The 18685-nt window shown below is 50.0% G+C and overlaps 6 protein-coding genes across 6 annotated transcripts; 1 reads left to right on the top strand and 5 right to left on the bottom strand.

Moving 5' to 3' along the window:
• Positions 1–7: 7 nt before the first annotated feature.
• PV06_03073 (uncharacterized protein) lies at positions 8–2518 on the bottom strand. Its single transcript, XM_016403828.1, has 7 exons — positions 1973–2518; positions 1824–1871; positions 1609–1748; positions 1386–1506; positions 1058–1295; positions 819–940; positions 8–707 (listed from the first exon to the last, which is right to left on the bottom strand). The coding sequence occupies exons 1-7, from the start codon at positions 2346–2348 to the stop codon at positions 205–207; spliced, it is 1548 nt and encodes a 515-aa protein (XP_016264833.1). The 5' UTR covers positions 2349–2518; the 3' UTR covers positions 8–204.
• Positions 2519–3746: 1228 nt separating this feature from the next.
• PV06_03072 (uncharacterized protein) lies at positions 3747–6194 on the bottom strand. The gene is made up of 7 exons (XM_016403827.1): positions 5994–6194; positions 5866–5925; positions 5623–5765; positions 5517–5565; positions 5357–5460; positions 4127–5300; positions 3747–4067 (listed from the first exon to the last, which is right to left on the bottom strand). Exons 1-7 carry the CDS (start codon positions 6054–6056, stop codon positions 3876–3878), a joined length of 1785 nt encoding a protein of 594 aa, XP_016264832.1. The 5' UTR covers positions 6057–6194; the 3' UTR covers positions 3747–3875.
• Positions 6195–7686: 1492 nt separating this feature from the next.
• On the bottom strand, positions 7687–11024 carry PV06_03071 (uncharacterized protein). The gene has a single exon (XM_016403826.1). The coding sequence runs from the start codon at positions 10843–10845 to the stop codon at positions 7978–7980; it is 2868 nt and encodes a 955-aa protein (XP_016264831.1). The 5' UTR covers positions 10846–11024; the 3' UTR covers positions 7687–7977.
• A 435-nt stretch (positions 11025–11459) lies between these two features.
• Positions 11460–13663, bottom strand: PV06_03070 (uncharacterized protein; the record flags this gene model as incomplete). Its single annotated transcript, XM_016403825.1, has 9 exons — positions 11460–11909; positions 11964–12350; positions 12406–12476; positions 12526–12729; positions 12786–12832; positions 12888–13107; positions 13163–13316; positions 13367–13484; positions 13548–13663. 9 exons carry the CDS (start codon positions 13661–13663, stop codon positions 11610–11612), a joined length of 1617 nt encoding a protein of 538 aa, XP_016264830.1. The 3' UTR covers positions 11460–11609.
• Positions 13664–16189: 2526 nt separating this feature from the next.
• PV06_03069 (uncharacterized protein) lies at positions 16190–17506 on the top strand. Its single transcript, XM_016403824.1, has 2 exons — positions 16190–17013; positions 17144–17506. Exons 1-2 carry the CDS (start codon positions 16437–16439, stop codon positions 17392–17394), a joined length of 828 nt encoding a protein of 275 aa, XP_016264829.1. The 5' UTR covers positions 16190–16436; the 3' UTR covers positions 17395–17506.
• On the bottom strand, positions 16914–18579 carry PV06_03068 (uncharacterized protein). Its single transcript, XM_016403823.1, has 3 exons — positions 18376–18579; positions 17811–18314; positions 16914–17762 (listed from the first exon to the last, which is right to left on the bottom strand). Exons 1-3 carry the CDS (start codon positions 18548–18550, stop codon positions 17662–17664), a joined length of 780 nt encoding a protein of 259 aa, XP_016264828.1. The 5' UTR covers positions 18551–18579; the 3' UTR covers positions 16914–17661.
• Positions 18580–18685: the final 106 nt, after the last annotated feature.

The following is an 18685-nucleotide window of genomic DNA, read 5'->3' as shown; positions in this document are numbered from 1 at the left end:
TAGGGGCATCATTATTCAACGTCGGTGTATGTATACTCAATGTGTCCGTGTCACGGGAGTCCCTATTACGGAGTATGTCGTCCATGCTATATCCGAGGTACATTATCATCATCATCATCCTTTCTGTGGCCTTGCGAGACTGGTCTTTCGTCAATGTCGAGTCTCGTGCGTCGACAGTCCTGTCTTGTGTGGCGCGGAAAAGTCTCACCCGACCTTTTCCTGTTCAAAGGTCCGGGCGAGTTTGCTGTGGCGCCTCAGGCGGGGGCCGAAGAAGAACAAGACGTAGACCAGGGCGACCAGGCCGAAGCTGATGAAGCCCAGGGTGGCAAAGGCCCACTTGACCGACATGTGCGCGAACATGGCGACGCCGGCGTGGGCCAGGCTCGCCGCGATGAGGAAGCTGGGGATCAGGAACGCGGCGACGGCGCTGGCGGCGACGTTGGGGTAACTGTCGGTGATGTAGTTGAGCATGGCCAGCCACAAGAGAGGGTCACAGAAGCCCAGGACCCCTCCCGCCACGACCGGGGACCAGTAGGAAACGCTGCCGTCGCAGGTGAAGGCGAACCAGAGCAACGAGACCGGGAAGAGCCAGACCGTCACGAGGGAGACGAGGAAGCGGCCCTCGGGTCGGTGGTAACCGTGTCGCAACCGGTCCCGCCGGAAGAGGTACGTCTGGACCGGGACGAAACAGAAAGTGACGGTGACGCCTGGCGTATGATGGTCAGAAGAAGAAGAAGGAAATTTCAACGTGAAGATGGACATGGTGGTATAAAAATGCGTGGAAAAAAGGGCAAAGGCAAAAAAAGGTTGCTTCTTACCGACACAAAAATTCAAATACGTCAAATCGGCTCCGATATCACTCAAACCATTACTGAAGACAAAAACGTCAAATACACCGTCCAGGTACAAAAAAAGTAATCCGTATGCGAATCCGTTGTACCTAAGCAGAAGGGGGGGAAAAGTCAGTTTGAGATTCATCAATAGATCGAATTTTAAAAGACGACAACAACAGGTTGAGGTTGAAATTGTGTTTGACGAAGAAAAAAAAAGAACTTACAATCCGAGTGAAATGACAATCGGTTCAGTCACCATGATCCTCAAGGCCATGGTGGTGACGAATTTGAATTCTTGCACGACGGACAATCGACTCGACCCTAGAGCAATGTCGACGGCGTTTTCGTCCACGCTACCTCTTCTCTTGACGGCTCTAGAGATGACGACTCTGGGTAGGGTTTCTGGAACGAAACATAGGATGAAGGAAAAAGCTCCCGCTATGATGATGTTGATGTAAAAGACTGTACAAAACACACGAGGCTGTCAGCGAGCATTCAATGCCCCAGATACGGAGACCAACAAAACAAAACAGAGGAAAGGTCGATACATACTCCATCTCCATCCTAAATTGTCATTCTCCGCTATCCATTCTCCGATGGGTGAACCCAAACTAGGTCCAAAGTTGGCACTCAAGACGAAAAGGGCCATTGGTTGTGCAGCATTATCCGCGTCCTATAATTTTTTTGCGAGTCGAATGTTAGTCTGGAATGAAAATCGCCTCGGGAGGCGGGGGGGGAAAAAGAAAAGAGTTCATGACAGAAGTGGCCAACATACACCAAAGAGATCTGAAATGGTTCCCGCCACATTGTTCAATGCTACTGAACCGGCCACGCCGATCAGAAAACAAAAAATGACCAGCATAGGGAAATTGTCTGCCAGTGCCGTTCCTATGTTGAGGATTGCGTAGAACAGAACTATTCAAAGAACATTAGTCGTTGGGTCAGGGGAAGGACCGTCGATTCAAGAAGGCCCGGAAATGGGATACTGACTCGCTCCGACATAGACCCATTTACGACCACCGATATCAGACAAGGGGCCTATAAGAAGATTCAATCCATCAGCCAGGGGGTTTTGTCTTGGGCCAAAATTCGTGTTTTTGTCGTGGCGCTTGCGTGTGTCGCGTAGCAGCAATACATACCCAGAAAAGCAGGTCCCACGGCGGTCCCGATGATAAACATCGACTGACCCAAAGTGGCGACTTGAGCGCTCGAGATTCCGAATTTCTCCTCGATCAGGAATTCCACCGAGACGTAGGTGGTGGAGGTGAGGGTGACAAAGACCTGCAAGAGACAATACGTGGCGGCGATGATCCATTTCTTCCAAAGAGGCCAACGGATGGGGTGGGCGTCGTCTCCGGTTCGAATCTTTTCCAGGAGCGCCAAAGGATCTTGACTGCCTCTGCGGGCGGTTTCAACATCGGCGGCGGTCGTCGTGCCGGGAGGGATCACGGTTTCGTCCTTTTTCTCGTGGAGGCTCTCATCCGCCGGAGACATCGGCACCGTCACTCCGGTCATGGTGGTGACTCAATTTATCAACAAAAACGTGGCCAGGAACCGAAAAAGGATCGCGGCCGGAGGGAGGGAGGGAGGGCGTCGAAGCCGACGACGAAGGAAATGAAGCAGAGCGCAAGGTTGAGCAAGTCACATAAAAACGAGAACAGACAACAACAACAACAGAGGGAACTGCTTTCGAATCAAATACGATTCAAAATAGAATTAATGATCCATGCTTCTTGGGGCAAAAAAAAAGATTTGTGGATCGATCGAATGGAAGGGGAAGCCGCCCATGGACATGACATATCATCTTCTGATTCTCTATCGAGGTGTCGGCGCCCTCCCTTCCATCCCCCCGTCGCTGTTGATCGCGACACTGGAGACCACTTAAACTCGAACTTTACGCACGAACAGGCATAGATAAGCGAAAAAAAAAGAATGGTTCTTGGGTTTTCCCCGGTAGAATTTGGAAGCTCGAGATTCGACGTTTGATGCTATCAGTGAGCATTGAAGGAAGAAATTGACCAGTCAAATGCGCGAGAAATGAGTGGTTTGAGTTCCGATATGATATTGGTATCCGGCACGTTACGGATCCGTTCGGGACTTTTTTGACTGCAACGTTCTTTTTTGGGGGGGGGGGGCCAATGACCTTCTTCGTCAATGGGGAGATGGGTTCGTCTATCTACCACGTATCAAGAACGCGGGTACAGAGTAGTAGTAATAACAATAATGATGGTGTGAAGTGATCTTTGATGACGTGAACCTGCTGATATTGTATGAGAATTCGCCCATTTGTTGTTTGTTGCTTGTGCTGTCTGTCTCAGCAACAGAAGAAAATAAATGTAGAATGTTGTGCACACAGAAGTCCAGCTAAGCTTTTGACACAAGAGCTTTTTTTTTTACTCCCGTAACCAAAATAAACACAATTCTCTTATCTTTTGAGTCGCTAGTTCTTTGCTTGTTATTAGCTTGTCCGTAACAAGAGTCTGCACTCTGTACATATTACGGGGGTGTTGACCCAGATTTGGCACCAACTGACTGACCTAATAGATGTATTACACACACAAGGATTACGGAATATGCTTATCTCTAACTACTGTGCCCACCAGTTCTTCCCTCTGCACATCTCTCGAATAATTCGCAAGAAATCAGTTTATGCCTGGTCAGCAAAAGAAGAGAAAAAAGCACACCAAACTATCATCGTAATGTCTGTCAGATGTAACCAGATCAGTCGACCCGCACATCACATCGAAGCACATCTCGAGATGGAAGAAGGAGAATGAATCCACCATATGGATCTTGCCGTCTCTCTTATCTTAAGTGCTGACCACAAGGGGGGTCCGAAATACACGTACATACATACATAGGTATGGTCGTCGGCACCCGACGCCTTTTCTAGATAGAACAATACGATGCATGCCGATCATCACATCATAGATATGGTCACAATTACAGTTATAGCCATAACATCCGTCAAAAAGTCATGTGTGGGCGAGAAATTGTGATTGAACAACGCTAATAAAATCATCAAACGCCCCCCTATCGGCCCTACGGTCCCTTGAGCGCCTTCACCTCAGCTACAAGCTCAGATATTGTTTCAGTCAGACTATTGATTTGCCGTGATTGTTGAGCCATCATGGCCTTCATGTTCTTGATCTCTCCTTGTACTGAATGGTCGTCGCCCGCGCTTGCAGCAGCGTCATCGATAGGCTTCGGAGATTTGACAACGGGATCAGTTGTCTATTTTTAATAACGTTAGCACTCTCATCGTATACAAAAAGACGAGAAAAGTCACTAACTTTTCGAGTTGGTGCAGCCTTTGGCTGCTCTGGTGCTTCAACATCTTCCCAGACCTTGCTGGCAGCCGGCGTCGAATCCTGCTTCTTGGTTTCTACACCAGCAGGCTTAGCTGCTGAAGTTCTCTCCGCTGGTTTCTGAACCTCTTCGAAACTCGAATCGTCGTCTCCATCGTCTTCCACCGGCTCGGTATCCTGAAATTTATCGGCAACGGCCATCATAGTGGCGCCTTGCTCTTTCATCGACGGGGGCGGAGAGCGCATTGCAGGTGTTGTCACTGGGGATGGCTCGGCAACTTCTTTCTTCACCTCGGGCGCCTTGATGGGTTCGGGGGCCTTCTTAGGCGCGGGTTTCGGTGCGTCGGCTGCAACCTCCTTGATCCCTTGTCCTTCATACATGCTTTCCATGGAGATCTTCGGTGGTAGGCCTTCGGCTCCTTCGAACCATTCCTGGCCACTCATGGCTGGTTTCAGTCCCACAGTGGGTGGGTATATATCTTCCTGGAATGTCTCTGCTCGTCGAGGCACAATGAATGAGATGGGCTCAATGTACGTGTCGTTGACGGTTTTGTAAGCTCGCATCACTTCGTTTTCGTGCATGTTGACGCCTCTCTTAGGGACAAAGGCAATTCCACGCTGCGGATCGGCCGACTTGTACTCCGACAGATACTCGAATTTATCGTGTTCGTATTCGTAGTAACGAATGTTGCCATCGCCTTTGCCGGCAAGGTATAAGCACTGGGTGCCATCATCCCAAAAAGGTATGCAAACACCCGAGATGGAGTCGAGCATCTGAAAACCATCGACGGGCTGTTCAGGGGCCCGAACATCCCAGAGAGCAAGTTGTCGATCACTCATTCTGGAGAATCCCGTGGTTGCAATTCTATCGTGCTCACCCATCCACACGGCTCGGCTATTTTTGGCACCGGCATGTCCCGCAACTTCGTGAGCTGGCTTCTCCTGTCTCGTATCCCATATTCGCAATTTCTTGTCTCGAGATGTGGTGACCAGTAGAGATCCATTCGCGCTCCAGGACATGGATTGAATGACCTCGCCAACCTTCAAGTTGAGTTTGGCATTGCCAGACTCGATATCCCAAATCTTGACGGTGAAGTCTCCAGCGGCGGATGCTAGAACGTTTTCGGCGGCGGGGTTGAACAGGACATGACCGACTTTTCTGAATTGAAATGAAGTCAGCTTCACTCCTGATTCCGGAAAATGGCGTGTACTCACTTCGGGTGACCGCTCAGCTTGCCCACCGGAGCAACGTCCTGGACCTCGTCCGCGGGAACGTCGAGATGGAGGGTAAAATCGTCGGGCACTCTCCACAAGAAGACCTGCCGCAAGCACTCAGCCTGTGTATTCTTTTGTAATCTTTCATGATGTTTCTTACTTTGCCATCGTCGGAGCCAGAGGCTATCAGAGAGTCATTGAAAGGGTTCCTTTTGTCTTTTGTGAGCGCTTTGCACTTCTAAATCTCGATGCTCGGGTGCGCCAACCAGTCTGTGTCTAGTACGACGGCGGTATGTCCTCGAAATAAAGGTATCCTTTCCGGTAGTCGACCTCTTTCGTTCACAGGAATGACTGCAAATGCGCCACCACCACTGCTGTCCCAGTTGACCGCTAGGTATTCGGGGTTGGCCTAGGCAGGTGCTTGAGTTAGTGACTGTCGTTGCTAACTCGCTTGGTTGCTTGGTTGCTTGGTTGCTTGCGCGCATGTCTCTCTCCACTTGCATACATACCTTGACCAGATTGGTGTCCCAGGCATTCTTCGACACTCTCACATTGTCATAGCATTGTTCCTATCAGAAATAGAAAGTCTCAGCAACCCCGGACTTGTTTTCTTCTCTGCCAGGCGGGATCTGCACACCTTCCGAGTTGACCGACCGAACACGTGCCGGTATTTGGAGGACCGGACGAAGCGATTCGCCATGACTTTTGAGGTTGTTGGTGAAGAAGGGATGACGTTCACACTGAACAAACAGAAAGACTGAGCCTGCAGTCCTTTTTGAAACAGAAAAGATACCTGCCAACGCACACCACAGCCACAATACGAGGTGGAAGGTGAAGCAGTCAATGTTTCAACGAATCCTTTGTTCTAAGCTGCTTTGCTGACTGCGGTCCAATTGCCAGGTCGAGTAGTTCATGCATATGCTCCGCCGTAGACCACCACAACTGAAATGATCACCCTTTGCTCCGGAAATGGATACTTCTGGTATGATACTCCATACACTGTCTGACACTATTTCATCCAACCATTTAGGTCTAGATCCAAGCCTCGGAACAATGTCAGACGAAATCATATACGCTATATCTACTCCCTCACAATGTCCGCATTTGTTCCATCATCCCCTCTGCCATCTCGATAGCTTTCGGACTCAGTTTTTTTTTCAAAGTGTCGAGAACGTCGCGCAAAGGTTCACGACAAGATTCGTAAGATTCCAGACTTCTACTGCATACGTCCAAAGCTTCCTCTGCACGCTCAACAAGTGTGTGTTGTTGTTTTTGTCCATCATCATGATCAAGGGGACGACATGGTTGCGTTCCTACCGAGATGTAGGTCTCGAGTATCTTCTGACGATTCCTCCAATCTCCTACAGCCTGGACAAATTCTTCCCAGAGGACACCAGAGTTTGCATAGGAAGCTATACAACTCGAGCAATCCTTGTGGTGGCTTTTCTCTTTTGTGAGGCGACCAAAACCAAACCCTTTGTACCCTTTTTTGCGCCTCATATGCCATCTGTGGTTTGCCAGGTTGTACGCCACCCTATCTTGGAAATGTTCACTCATGCATCTACCTTCTGAATGTTGCCATAGGGTAAAGTCGATACAGGCTTTGACACGTTCTCGGTCGATACTGTCGCTGTCGTCGTCGTCGCGGCCTTCCACTTCCATTTCCATGCCCCTTCTTCCTCCTCCCCGGACTCCATCATTCATGTCGTTTGGGTCTATGGAAATATGAGAATCATGATCATCGATCTGTCCAGACTGTACATGCTCAGGTTGTTGGATCTGTCGTGATGATTCATTTCCTTGTGCTGTTGCCGCCAGACCATCACAAGTATCTTGAGAAGCCATTCTTCTTTTGGAAAGATTAAAAAAGAACAGATGGTCTCAATCAATCTCAATCTCAATTTATCAACGACACCGATTTCTCTTGGGAAGCTGTCTCACGGTGTACATGTTTTCGATCAGAAGAATGAGTCGGTGTTATATTGCCTGCCTCTTTTAAACAATTCGGACAGAGCAACCGATGGCGAGGTGAGCAAAGGGGTGAAGGTCTGGCGTTTGGCATTGACATCCTCCCTTCCCACCCCCTCTCTCTTTCACCTCCCCCATAGCCTCTCACCGAGTAGAAACAGTCAATAACAGTGATCAGTGATTGGTGACCAGAAACCAGAGATCAGAGACGTTTGTTTAGCGACCAAAGAGAAAACGTTAGGAATATCAAGCAAGCCCTATTTAATGTGACACATTTCGTTTCATGGAAACTCATGGATCTCTTGTTTTCAAGAAACGTGATGAGAATCATGATCATGCTGATCAAGATGATGTGATAGACACGACATAAAAATGAACCCAAATCTTATATAGACCTTGAATCAATATAACCAATACCTCTCCTATCAAGTCTGAAGCCGAATTTTCGTGTGTTGCAAAAGTCATCTCAAAATATCCCTCCTATTTCCACATCCGACAAAAACCTTTTCAGTTCGGCCACTCTCAACAAGACAGTCATCATCGTAATCATAATAGACTCTGAGGTCGTTTCTTCGTGGTCTGATATCCCATAACTAGATCATTATAAATCACGACAATGTGCGCATCCTGATGCAACTGTGACCTGCAGGTACTCAACCAGTCGATATTTCCCGTACATACGTAGAAGGGAAAACGCCCATATCTCCAGCATAGACCCCAAACCACCAATCTTCATTAACCTCTTCAATTTCACCCACTTCCGCATGCTTGGGAAACATCAATTCACCCTTCCCTTCCTCGCCTTCATCGGGATAATAACTCCACAGGCTACGACAAATCTTGCCGATACCCCCATTCGGAGGAAAATTTGTAGAAGACGGCAAGGTTGTTGTCCTCGGACGAGCCATACGTCGTGTGCTGGTGCTATCCTCACGCCAGATCCATTGTCCCCGACTAGTGCTGTTGGTGGTAGGTTCCGCACAGGGTGTCTCGTTCAGATGAGTCCTGGCAAGCTTCCATGCCACTATGTCTGCTCCAGTCATTTTAGTACCGCCGACCAGATCACAGGTGATCACTCTCCGTTGTCCGCCGTCCGCATCCATTTCGAACACCACAGCTATCATGCGATGGCCCTCTGGGCAGAGGCGCCACCCATCTGGGCCATCTTCACGCTTGATACGACCCGTCTTGACAAAGCTGAGATAACAGGATCGGCAAAGATCATAATCACCTTTCTGATCAGGCCTCTCTGGCGACGGTGTAGCATGTTCCGGACAATGATAACGAAGGTCCTCTGGCGAAATAGGCCGTGAGCAAATATCACAGTTCGTTGTAATTACCAACGGGACAAAGTCAACGCGAAGCCCAGCACCAAACCCAGTGGCTGAAGTAGCACTTGAAGGAGCGCTGTGTGCTGGTGATGGCACCCCTCCTACAGCGCTAAAAGGGTTCAGTGTCAGGGCACCAGAATGCGTTGAAGGACCAGTCCGGGGAGCAACATCTGGGACAGTTGACTTGTGGGCAACTGGCAAGAGAGGATGCCTACAGCAATGGTTTGTATTGACACAATCATTGCAAAATCCCCATTCACCGTCATTGCAGTAATCGCATGACCAGAAACATTCATTGGCAAATGCGCCACATCGGTCGCAGAAATTACCCTCTAGCGGACGTAAGTTTGCGTCCATGGCTGCCAGTGCAGAATTCTGCAAGGAAGGCTGCCTCTGATACTGTCGGCCAATAAGCATATGGGGTAACTCGATCGCCTGTCCAACTCTTGCAGGATGTGATGATTCGAACCTGAACATGGCAGCATGGCCAAACCCAAACCAGTGATTGCAACCACGACCAGCTCTGTAACACTTCATACATAGATCAATGTCGCAAGATGCGCAATGCTTATGGACCTCATACTGGATGTTAGGTCGTGAGCATCGCGCACATGCGACTGAAGATTTTGCATGTCCAGTCGACGCTATTATCGCCGGCACTGCTGGAATAGATGGCTCGGACCTTGAGATTGTGGTAGGAACCGGTCCTGTGTTCACACTTGACATCACTACCCTAGGAGACTGTGACGAGGAGGACCCAGTTTGAGGTGGACTAGCAACTGGTCGGCCAGTAGCTTGCCATACCTCGGACGCTCTTGGATGACTTTTCGGTTCTGTGTTTGCTCTGTTCGTATTAGATAGTTGCCGAGGGCGTTCCAAGGCTGTGGAGCTGGACTGTGGCCTTTCAGATAGATCGGTTGCAGATCTCCTTCCAGTCCTTGTGGCTGACTGTTCACTTCTGCCACTTTCATTCGAGGCTCTGCGTCGATGGGCTCTATCTTGTAGTGCTGGCAAGGCCGGATCAGCTGTGGACTGAGGGAACGATGTTGGCGGGCGCACGGCTGGGGCGCCGATGACCACACTGCGGCTCGTTCGAGGACTAGGATGGGGATGCTGCCGTTGACTACTGCTCGATGGTGCACGCGGACGACGATCGACTTCCTCACTCTGCTCTTCTGAACGCACCAATGTTGACCCCGGCTCGTCAGGTGTGACGCCATTTGATGGTGCTCGACGTACTCTCTCCGGGTGCAATTGACGGTATCTTTCGGCTATCATCTCACTAAGTTCATCTTGTTCGGCCTCTGTCAACTCATCGATGTTGATACCATCCAAAAGCCCATCAGCCAGGATCTCTTGCATTACCTGTGCTTCGTTGAGACTCTCACCAGTCCCAGTTCCGCTTTCCGATGCACTAACGATTGAGATCAAGCTGGCCTGGTGAGCCACAGTGCGTGCTCCTCGCTGACGAGCTTCCACTGCATCTGGATGGCGAGGAGATCCGAGCGCCGGAGAAGAGCTTGACACATGTTCAGCACTGGCATTATCCCTCGACCGGGTCCTTGATGCTACAGCATCTACGCTTGATTGACGTTGATGTCTGTCTGTGCGATCTGGGGTCCTCGAGCTGTCAGATCTTGGTCGCCGCTCACGGCTTGTGGTGCTCCCACTAGATGACCGAGGGGCACGTCTAGTTTCAGCCGAGGAAGGGTGTAATTGGTATTCTCGTCTGCTTCTGTCATCTTGACCTCTTCGATCGCGGTGTGACACCTCTTCTTCCTCTCGCCTTCTCCGCTCTCTGCGCCTATGACCCTCGATCTTTGGAAGTATATCGTCGCCTGGTCTGTAGGCCTGAGCCATCTCCGCCTTCTCTTCCTGCGACCGATCCTTCTCGGGATTCGCAGCTAGGAACATCTCCAACAAAGTATTGATCATGGCATTGTGTTGAACATCTTTGACGACCGCACGACATGTCGGACAAGTATACGCAGACCCAGAGGAGGTGGAGTGAGAGTGTAATGCCTTGCGGTGTTGGTGCGAGAACCATTCTTTCAGACAAGATCCGCAAAATGTATGTAAGCAGTCGAGGAGAGTTAGAGGTTGGTAGAGGATTTCTGTGCAGATGAAGCAAACGAGCTCTTTCTCTAGGTTGAGAAGGCCTGTGGCCGAAGGAACAGCAGCTGCAGCCATGGCGATGTCAAGGTCATGTTCTTGACATGTCGAGAAGTACGGAACAGAAGCGATGTTCAGGACATTCTCTGGCCAATATGCATGCTAGCAATGCCCAACCAGAAGAGAGGCGATGGTGGCGCAAAGCATATCATGTCAAGAAGTGAGGGCCAGAAAAAAACTAATCCTGGGCAGTGTAGCTGAAGTGGCAGGCGAGAGAGTCATGATGCTGCATTGGCGTACAAAATACCAAGGAGCATGAGGCTTACTACTAGGCTGATCCAAGGCAAGTTCCTATAACCGTAAGCCCTTTCGTTGGGCAGGAATGGGAGCCTGGTGTTGAACCGAGGGGCAACTGGAGCACACCCAAGACGCCTATCATTGTGGGCTGGCAAGGCTCAGGATGCCAATTGTGCAAGTATTCCAGTAGGGGCCACTAGGCGCTTCGTGGCAGGCGCCGGAATTCTAAAATTAGTTTAGCAAGGCTGACGAAACTATTTACATCAGCAAAGGCTCGTACGGAGTAGAGTAAGAGACCGCCTTGAGTTACAGCACAAAGAGCATTGCATGTGGATAATCAAATAGGCATTCTCGAACAAATTTACTTCCAAAGGAGTTAGTGAGTGAATACGTTCCATCCTCCTACGTCTCTTCTGAGGGCTATTGTCCATCCATATCGACCTCGATCATAGCTATGGTCCGGTCCATGAGATCAATTCAATTACTTGGGCAATGTGTCTCGGTTAAACCCGAGACCATGTACGCACATTCGCGAGATGATTCACTCATGCAGCTTCATGCTTCTCAATGGTCTGAGTTTCGGTGGTAGCGTTGGCGACATCTGTGTTCTCGTGGTGTTGGCCACCAAGACTCAACTTCTTTTCCATGTCGATGTCACCTTGTTCTTCTCTGCGGACACGATGGAAGTCCACATGAGTGTTCCATGGCTTGACACCACTGTTGAAAATCTCATCGACCTCTTCCAGGGTCTTGCCAGCGGTTTCGGGAAAGCAGAAGAAGACGTGGATGGTCATGGCCGTGCAGAAGCAACCAAAGACGAGATAAGTCTTCCACTTGATGTTTTCCTAGTTTTCAATTAGCTTGTGCGTTCTGTCAGCTCAATCGACGGTGGCACTTACAAAGGCAGGTGGGACGAAGTACGAGAGGGCAAAGTTGAAGACCCAGTTCGAAGCAGTCGTGACGGCAACAGCCTTGCCTCTCAGTCGCAAAGGGAACAGCTCCGGAGGGTATATCCAACTGACCGGACCCCAAGTTGGTGCGAAGGAAGCCACAAACAGGTAGGTGCAGGCGATGACTGCTCTAGCAGGAGCACCACTGATTTGCCACGACTCTTCAGGAACGCCACCAACACCTCCAGGTGGCGCTGGGCTGCCGTAGGAAGCCAGCAGGCCAGCATTGGCCCACATCCAAGTCATCATAAAGGTTGAACCGATCAACAATGGCCATCGACGTCCCCAACGGTCAATAAAGACCAATGCGAAAATGGTCATGCCAACGTTGATGACCTAAAAATTGTCAGACATAAGTTACTCTGGGAGAATTTACGGCCTTCAGACTTACATATTGAATGCTGCTAGCAATCAGGTTCGTGTTGCCCGTCAAGCCAGCCATGCCGAAGACATATGTAATATCTATTCGCTGTAAGTATTGTGTTTTTGCCTCGAATGTCATACCACTTACAATACATCATCACGTTCATTCCTGTCAATTGAGACCAGATCTGGGTGAAGACACCGACGTGGAGTCGGTAGACCATGTTCGGCTTGATGAGTTCAAGGTAAGAAACGTCCTTGGTCTGGGCCTCGAACGCTACGAATTCACGGATTTCCTGAAGTTCTTTCAAGACGAAAGGTGCATCGCGGTTACCCTTGGCATGGACGAGGGCTGTGACAAATCCAGTCAGCTAGAGCTCTCAATAAGCAGATAGTAGATATACGTACCCAAAACGCCGTGAGCTTCTTCCCAGCGATCCTTGCGAGCCAACCATCTGTCCATGGGTCAGTATATCCCCTGGCGAGCGTTTGCGAATTTCAAAGACGTACCTTGGAGATTCGGGGGTAAAGAAGAGCGCGAATCCAAGGATGATGGCTGGAATCATCTGCAAGCCCCATGGGACACGGAAGGCCGCAGACCCTTTGATGTAGCTACATCCATAAGAGATGTAGAACATGATCATGATACCCCATGTGATGGCCCATTGTTGAGCACCGACCACACGGCCACGCTTGCTAGGAGGCGCAAGCTCGGCGACATAAACAGGAACTGTGCGTGTACTGTCAGCCATGTACGAACCCAGGGGTTGCAAATATGGACATACCTTGGGCAGAGCAAATACCGACACTGACACCGTTGATGAAGCGACCGACCACAAGCATGCCAATATTTTGCGACGCGCACACAATGATACAGCCAATGCACCAGATAACGGAACCCATTTGAATGGCCTTCTTACGACCAAAGATGTCGGTCAACTGATTGAGATTAGCAATGACAAGCGTCTTTAGGTCTAGGGGCAACCTACGAAGCCAGAGGCAAGGGCACCGAGGAACGAACCACCGGGCATAGCAGCAGTAATACCACCCTGAGTGCTTGAGTGAGGACCGGAGCAGTCAGGTGGGCCGGATCCTTCGTTGAAGTAACTGAGAGATCACAAAGTCAGTGACAACAGATTCGCAGGCAGATCTTGCGAGTTCTGAACATACCATTTGTATTGGTCAGTGCCGATGATGGCCGACATCGACGAGATATCGAAACCAAACAGGCCACCACCGATGACGGCGATGGCCGTGATGAAGTAGATGTTGCCAATCTGGTACATGTTGTGGAACGAGTCGTCTGCGTACCTAGACACAAGAGGTGTACCTTGGGAGGGTTGAGAGGGAGAGCGACACAGGGTGGGCGCCTGGTGTACTTGTAGCTTTTTTCGCACGCGACGCCACGACAGACGGACATATCAACAGATCCGTTTAGTCTAGGTCATGGAGAGAAAAAAATAGATTGACCTGTGCACCCAACCTGGTGCCCTCACCTTCACCCAGTGACCACCCTAGCAGACCTCTCTGGGCGGAGAGAGTTACATGCGCATCGTTTGACCGGGTCTCCCAGACTATAGCATGACTGGCAGTTGAATGGCCTGTGGGGAAGAATGGAGGAGGAGGGAGCAGAGACTGGGCTTGGTCAGTGTGATAGAAGTGGATCTCGCATGAGGCTTGAATGTCCGGAAATGGCTTGCCAGGGTGACTGGCGTGGCTGTGGGTGTACATCCAATCCTGGTGTATAGAACCCCCCTAAGGCGTGACCCATGCGTGCTTGTGTCTAGCTTAATTGGCCGCCGAGCTGGTCCAAAGAGGCCACAAAGAGGCTGCCGTCTTGCCGAGCAAGCCTCCTAAAGACGCCACTGACCGCATAGGGAACAACGGGCGATCAACATATTCCGTAATGTTTCTGTCGTTTGAAGCAGCAATTCAGGCCTAAATGCAACGAATCTGCTGATCACTTACCATCGCATACTACCACTACCCACTCGGATGTCCACACCAATCGTTGTCCAATTCAGGATTTCTTGTAAATGCAACGTCGCAGGTTTCAGGATCAGAACAATGCCCACCCTTGTTGCCTGTCCCCGCGTAGGTCGTACTCACACTGCGGGACGACGACGAGCATGCCCTGTTTTTCGGGCCATCACCCAGCGACAGCGATCGTCCTCGTTACTACGAGTACGAGTACGAGTGCTCGTATCGATGGCCCGTTGAAGCCAGGGCCGTCAATGTACATCGCAGCACGGCACGAGTGGAGATATTCTTCCCTCTCATGATAATACATGCTTCAAAAACCCTGGAGCGCACGCGGTTTGCCGGGAGGGGAGGGTCAAGCTAGCACGATCGCCCACACGTGTTGAGATTCTATTGATGATCGCTTTGTGCATGTTTCTGGTGTCCTGCCTCGAGGGCGAATACGACCAGGTATGACTGTGCGCTGGGGAATACCGTTTATCTCCACCTTGAAAACTCTTCCTAGGGGCAGGAGACTACAGTCACAAGTACAATTGACGTGGTGGAACGATAGATGGAGAGCTGAAGGATGCTACTTGCCTTGAACAAGGATTTCACGCACTTGCAGTTGACTTTACTCCTGGTATCTCGCGCCCTTGTAGTGGTGTGGTTTGAGCGCGGGCTATTTACAAGCCATCAACGGGATCTTCTTGTCGTTTAGTTGACACATATCCCTGGTAAGCTCCAGGTCTTACTCCCCGCTCAAGAAACTGCATGCGCAGAGTCTGTGGGATACCTTCCTGTGTTCACCTTTCAGCGGGAAAACGGCCTGACCATCTCAAATGCCGGACTCCGAACAACAAGAACCCTGAGCTCGTTTCGATATCAGAAGGGTGTCAATGGGATTAGTGCAACGTTCGTGGCAAGACAAGCTTGGTCCATTGAGACCAATGAACGCCCAGTTCCTCTTTCTTAATGGCCTTGGTCGATAGAATCGAGGTTGGTCAGAAAGCATATACCTGAATTCTGTTGTTCGCATCGTGATCACTGTGCAGCGAAATATGCGGCCACCCTTGCTAAAGAGAATCTTCTCAGTTCTGATTCGCCACCAAGGGAAACTTGATGCTTTACTAGTACTGGGAGAGAATGAGTCAGTCACCAGACATTGTGTAGTGACGGCCAAGGCGAGTAAAACCATACGTGATGGCAGTCGCAGAAGACAACAACAAAAGACCTCGGCAGGTCTTGTGTAATTTGTCCACATCTAGGATCTTCGTTGACTTATGAGTCAGTATCACATCGATCAATGCAACATTGCGTTCGCGATATACTCCCAATCTCGTGTACGGTGCGTGATATGGCCGCCGCTCATTTCGCTTATGAACCATTCATCATGCGGGTCACTCCTAGCCTCATCGGTTCATGAAGTACAGAGTGCCGTCGGTAGCATCGTAACAGTACTGTAACTCGGTACACCATTGTTGCCATAGGCTCAATTTCCATGGTTGGGATCCTTCGCTGGTGCTTGGACGCCAAGATTGTATCCCAGAGCCGCCGCTCGTCTGCCCATGCGCAGACCATTTGTAGATCCAAGCTCTCTTCGAGAAGTATTCGAGGACTGTACTCTTGGGCCTTCTGCAACGACCACTAGGTATATGCGAGATATGTACTCCGTATAAGGGTGGGCGTCCACATTGCTTCGTGGTGCTGCCTGGAGTACGTGACAGGATGTCATATCCGAGCATCTCCGACTATTGGCCAGATGCCCGAGGTCCTTTTATGAGTCAGTCATTTGGCACAAGTAGGTCAATCAGCGAATATACTTACCGACAGGAAATCGTCAAACACACACTCGTCGCCAATCGTTGATCTTGAGTCTGACAGTTGCATGGAACGAAGCACTTGCTAGAACGGAGGAGTCAGAGAACGCTTCTTCGTGCCGCTGTCGTATACTGAGTAGTGGAACTTTTCGAGGACACGAACCACCATCCAGAAGAGGTATTAACCAAATGCTGCAAGTCCTTTCACCACGGGCCCTGACGACCAAATCACTGCGCGGCTAAGAGGACACACTTGTCAAAGTCCAAAGTTTGGTAAAGGATGCCTCCAACCGCAGAAGCACCTCCGGGTACGACTACACCACGTCCTCCAAACAGCGTCAAATACATCATCAAGCCCGTCACGTCCGAAGCCGATCTTCCCACACTAGCATACCTCTCCGACCTCGCCTTACGACCTGACCCATATTGGGAATTTCGCGAACGCTACGATACGCAGAGCGTCTACAACGACACTCTTCAAAAGTTGACCAATGCAATGCGGAACCAGTCAGGTAAAACGTCCCTATTCAAAGTCGTTCTGATATCAGATTCCGCGGAGGAGTCGGAGAAGGAGACCGTCATCGGCCTGTCACAGTGGAGGCTGGGATACTTGAACGTGCCCAAGGTCGACCCTTTCGCGATCAAGAAAAATAACGATGAGCCGTCCTCTGCCGCACACCCGCTGCCGAATGCTGTTGTTGCAGAACCAAATGACCAGGGCGAGGCTGAAGGAGTCGACATCGCAGCAGCGAAGCAGGAACCGAACCTGAAGCCATTCTATTCTGACCCTCTAGAAGAGCATGGCCGCAAAGTATGGAACAGTTGCATCACCCATATTAGGGGCAAGAAGTTTATGTGTAAGTCTTCTGAAAGCCACATGCTCGAAGTTTGAATTGGAATTTTGCAACAAGCTCAAATGCCGCCCAATTTCGAGTGGTTCTACATCGTTGTGAGAGTGTGCTGAGTTTTGTCTTTCATCCATCCTAGGCTTGCACCGATTGATTGTTCATCCGTCGTATCAGAAACAGGGTATTGGACAGAAGCTGATTGAATGGGGAACGGACGCTGCTGATCGCGAGAATGTAGTAAGTTGGCTTAATGCTCGACCAGCTGGGTCAAGGCTGTATGAGCGAAATGGCTGGAAAGTCGTGGATGTGGTGGAGTTCGATTCACCAGAGATCGACGTGCCGCACACTTTGACCATGATGAGGCCGCCTAGGTCCCAATCGGCTTCATAGTGATAAAGCTTCATTTTGAGAAAGCATTGAGGCTAAGTAACGGTCTGCAATGAGATAGTAGACTGGTGGTGGTGGGCCTGCTTTGGCTGAAAATAAGCCCTATTTCATCCCTAGCCGCCTGATTCTGAATTCAAGATGATGGTGTTTGAGGTCTAGGAAAGAAGCACTTCATGTTGCTACGCTCATCCTGGAAGCGATTGCGTCCAGGAGTGGAGTTTGGCGTTTTTATCCTAGGCCTGACATATACAAGTTGACACATGCTCTTCACTATTTGGTCTTGTTTGTTGAAGTGACACGGCTGCGTCCTGTAAAGGCGTTGAAAATTTCGCTGTAAGCCAGATATAGTACCCAGCACGGAATAAACACCCCTTGGATAATGTGAGTTTCATCTCATGGCACGACGACAGAACACTTACAGAGAGTGTTGAAGAACACCAGGTAAAGCCACAAGTACACTGGGTCATCGCCAGCTAGGCTATGGTTACCACTGAGCCACTCGGGCGCAAATGTATACCATCCGCCCACTAATTCGAGGATTGCGACCACAATCGCAACAAACCAGAGACGTGATTGATATTGGCCTTTTAATGCAGCATCTTTGACATTGGCAATCTTGGATATCAGATAGCAGATGTAAACAGCCCCTGGCCCATCCAGGAGAACAGTTACAAGCTCGACGGATATGACCATCAAGTCAGCACCCCCCCATCGCGAGTCTGCTTTTGCATATTCTGCCCACAACCTCGCCATAGGTCCAGACGAAGACAGAGCTCCATACTGGCGATCTGGCCGGTCGAACAGTACTGGTATCTTGCTGCCTCCTCTTGACAAACGCGTATCTTCAGTCACAGCTAATTCGATATAGGAGAAAAAACAGTGGTATAGGAAGCTCCCTTCGATGATAAAATGGGTGAGAAAATCTGCAACACAGAAATACCTGGTCAGTACACATGACGAGGAAGTCTCATGGATCTTCCATACCGTAGGCATGCCATAGGAATAGCCAGTAATACTTCCTAGGAGTAGTTGCAGGCAAGAAAGCAGCAGCTAGACCTTGAGCCAGGGGCATCAGGGAGAATGCAATGCCCAAGGAAATGGCGGTTCCGGTGTCCAGCGTAAATGGCGGTGGCACAGCACCAGCCAGTGCGTCGGCCATGGCTTGACTTGTATGGAGTATGAAAGGTGTGTGAGTGCAATTGCAGCAGAAGAAAAGATATCTGACTTCAAGCTAGGATCCTCATCTGGATGGAGTTTCCGCTTCAGGATCGATGGTGAAGGCCCAAGCACCAGG

This window comes from Exophiala oligosperma, assembly GCF_000835515.1.
Source record: "Exophiala oligosperma strain CBS 72588 unplaced genomic scaffold supercont1.3, whole genome shotgun sequence".
Taxonomy (NCBI): Eukaryota; Fungi; Ascomycota; class Eurotiomycetes; order Chaetothyriales; family Herpotrichiellaceae; genus Exophiala; species Exophiala oligosperma.
The sequence above is the reverse complement of the archived record's forward strand: the minus strand, read 5'-3'. Positions and strand labels throughout refer to the sequence as shown.

What these genes read in the sequence shown, in the direction of transcription:
- PV06_03069 (XM_016403824.1), top strand. Translation starts at nt 16,437, where the DNA reads ATGCCTCCAACCGCAGAAGCACCTCCGGGTACGACTACACCACGTCCT. An exon ending in TAGGGGCAAGAAGTTTATGT is followed by an intron (nt 17,014 to 17,143) that starts GTAAGTCTTCTG and finishes CATCCATCCTAG; the next exon opens with GCTTGCACCGATTGATTGTT.
- PV06_03073 (XM_016403828.1), bottom strand. Translation starts at nt 2,348, where the DNA reads ATGACCGGAGTGACGGTGCCGATGTCTCCGGCGGATGAGAGCCTCCAC. An exon ending in CGTGGGACCTGCTTTTCTGG is followed by an intron (nt 1,872 to 1,972) that starts GTATGTATTGCT and finishes ATCTTCTTATAG; the next exon opens with GCCCCTTGTCTGATATCGGT. An exon ending in CCATTTCAGATCTCTTTGGT is followed by an intron (nt 1,507 to 1,608) that starts GTATGTTGGCCA and finishes AAAAAATTATAG; the next exon opens with GACGCGGATAATGCTGCACA.
- PV06_03072 (XM_016403827.1), bottom strand. Translation starts at nt 6,056, where the DNA reads ATGGCGAATCGCTTCGTCCGGTCCTCCAAATACCGGCACGTGTTCGGT. An exon ending in TCGGTCGGTCAACTCGGAAG is followed by an intron (nt 5,926 to 5,993) that starts GTGTGCAGATCC and finishes TATTTCTGATAG; the next exon opens with GAACAATGCTATGACAATGT. An exon ending in GGGACACCAATCTGGTCAAG is followed by an intron (nt 5,766 to 5,865) that starts GTATGTATGCAA and finishes GCACCTGCCTAG; the next exon opens with GCCAACCCCGAATACCTAGC.
- PV06_03071 (XM_016403826.1), bottom strand. Translation starts at nt 10,845, where the DNA reads ATGGCTGCAGCTGCTGTTCCTTCGGCCACAGGCCTTCTCAACCTAGAG.
- PV06_03068 (XM_016403823.1), bottom strand. Translation starts at nt 18,550, where the DNA reads ATGGCCGACGCACTGGCTGGTGCTGTGCCACCGCCATTTACGCTGGAC. An exon ending in ATTCCTATGGCATGCCTACG is followed by an intron (nt 18,315 to 18,375) that starts GTATGGAAGATC and finishes TCTGTGTTGCAG; the next exon opens with ATTTTCTCACCCATTTTATC. An exon ending in GGTGTTCTTCAACACTCTCT is followed by an intron (nt 17,763 to 17,810) that starts GTAAGTGTTCTG and finishes ACATTATCCAAG; the next exon opens with GGGTGTTTATTCCGTGCTGG.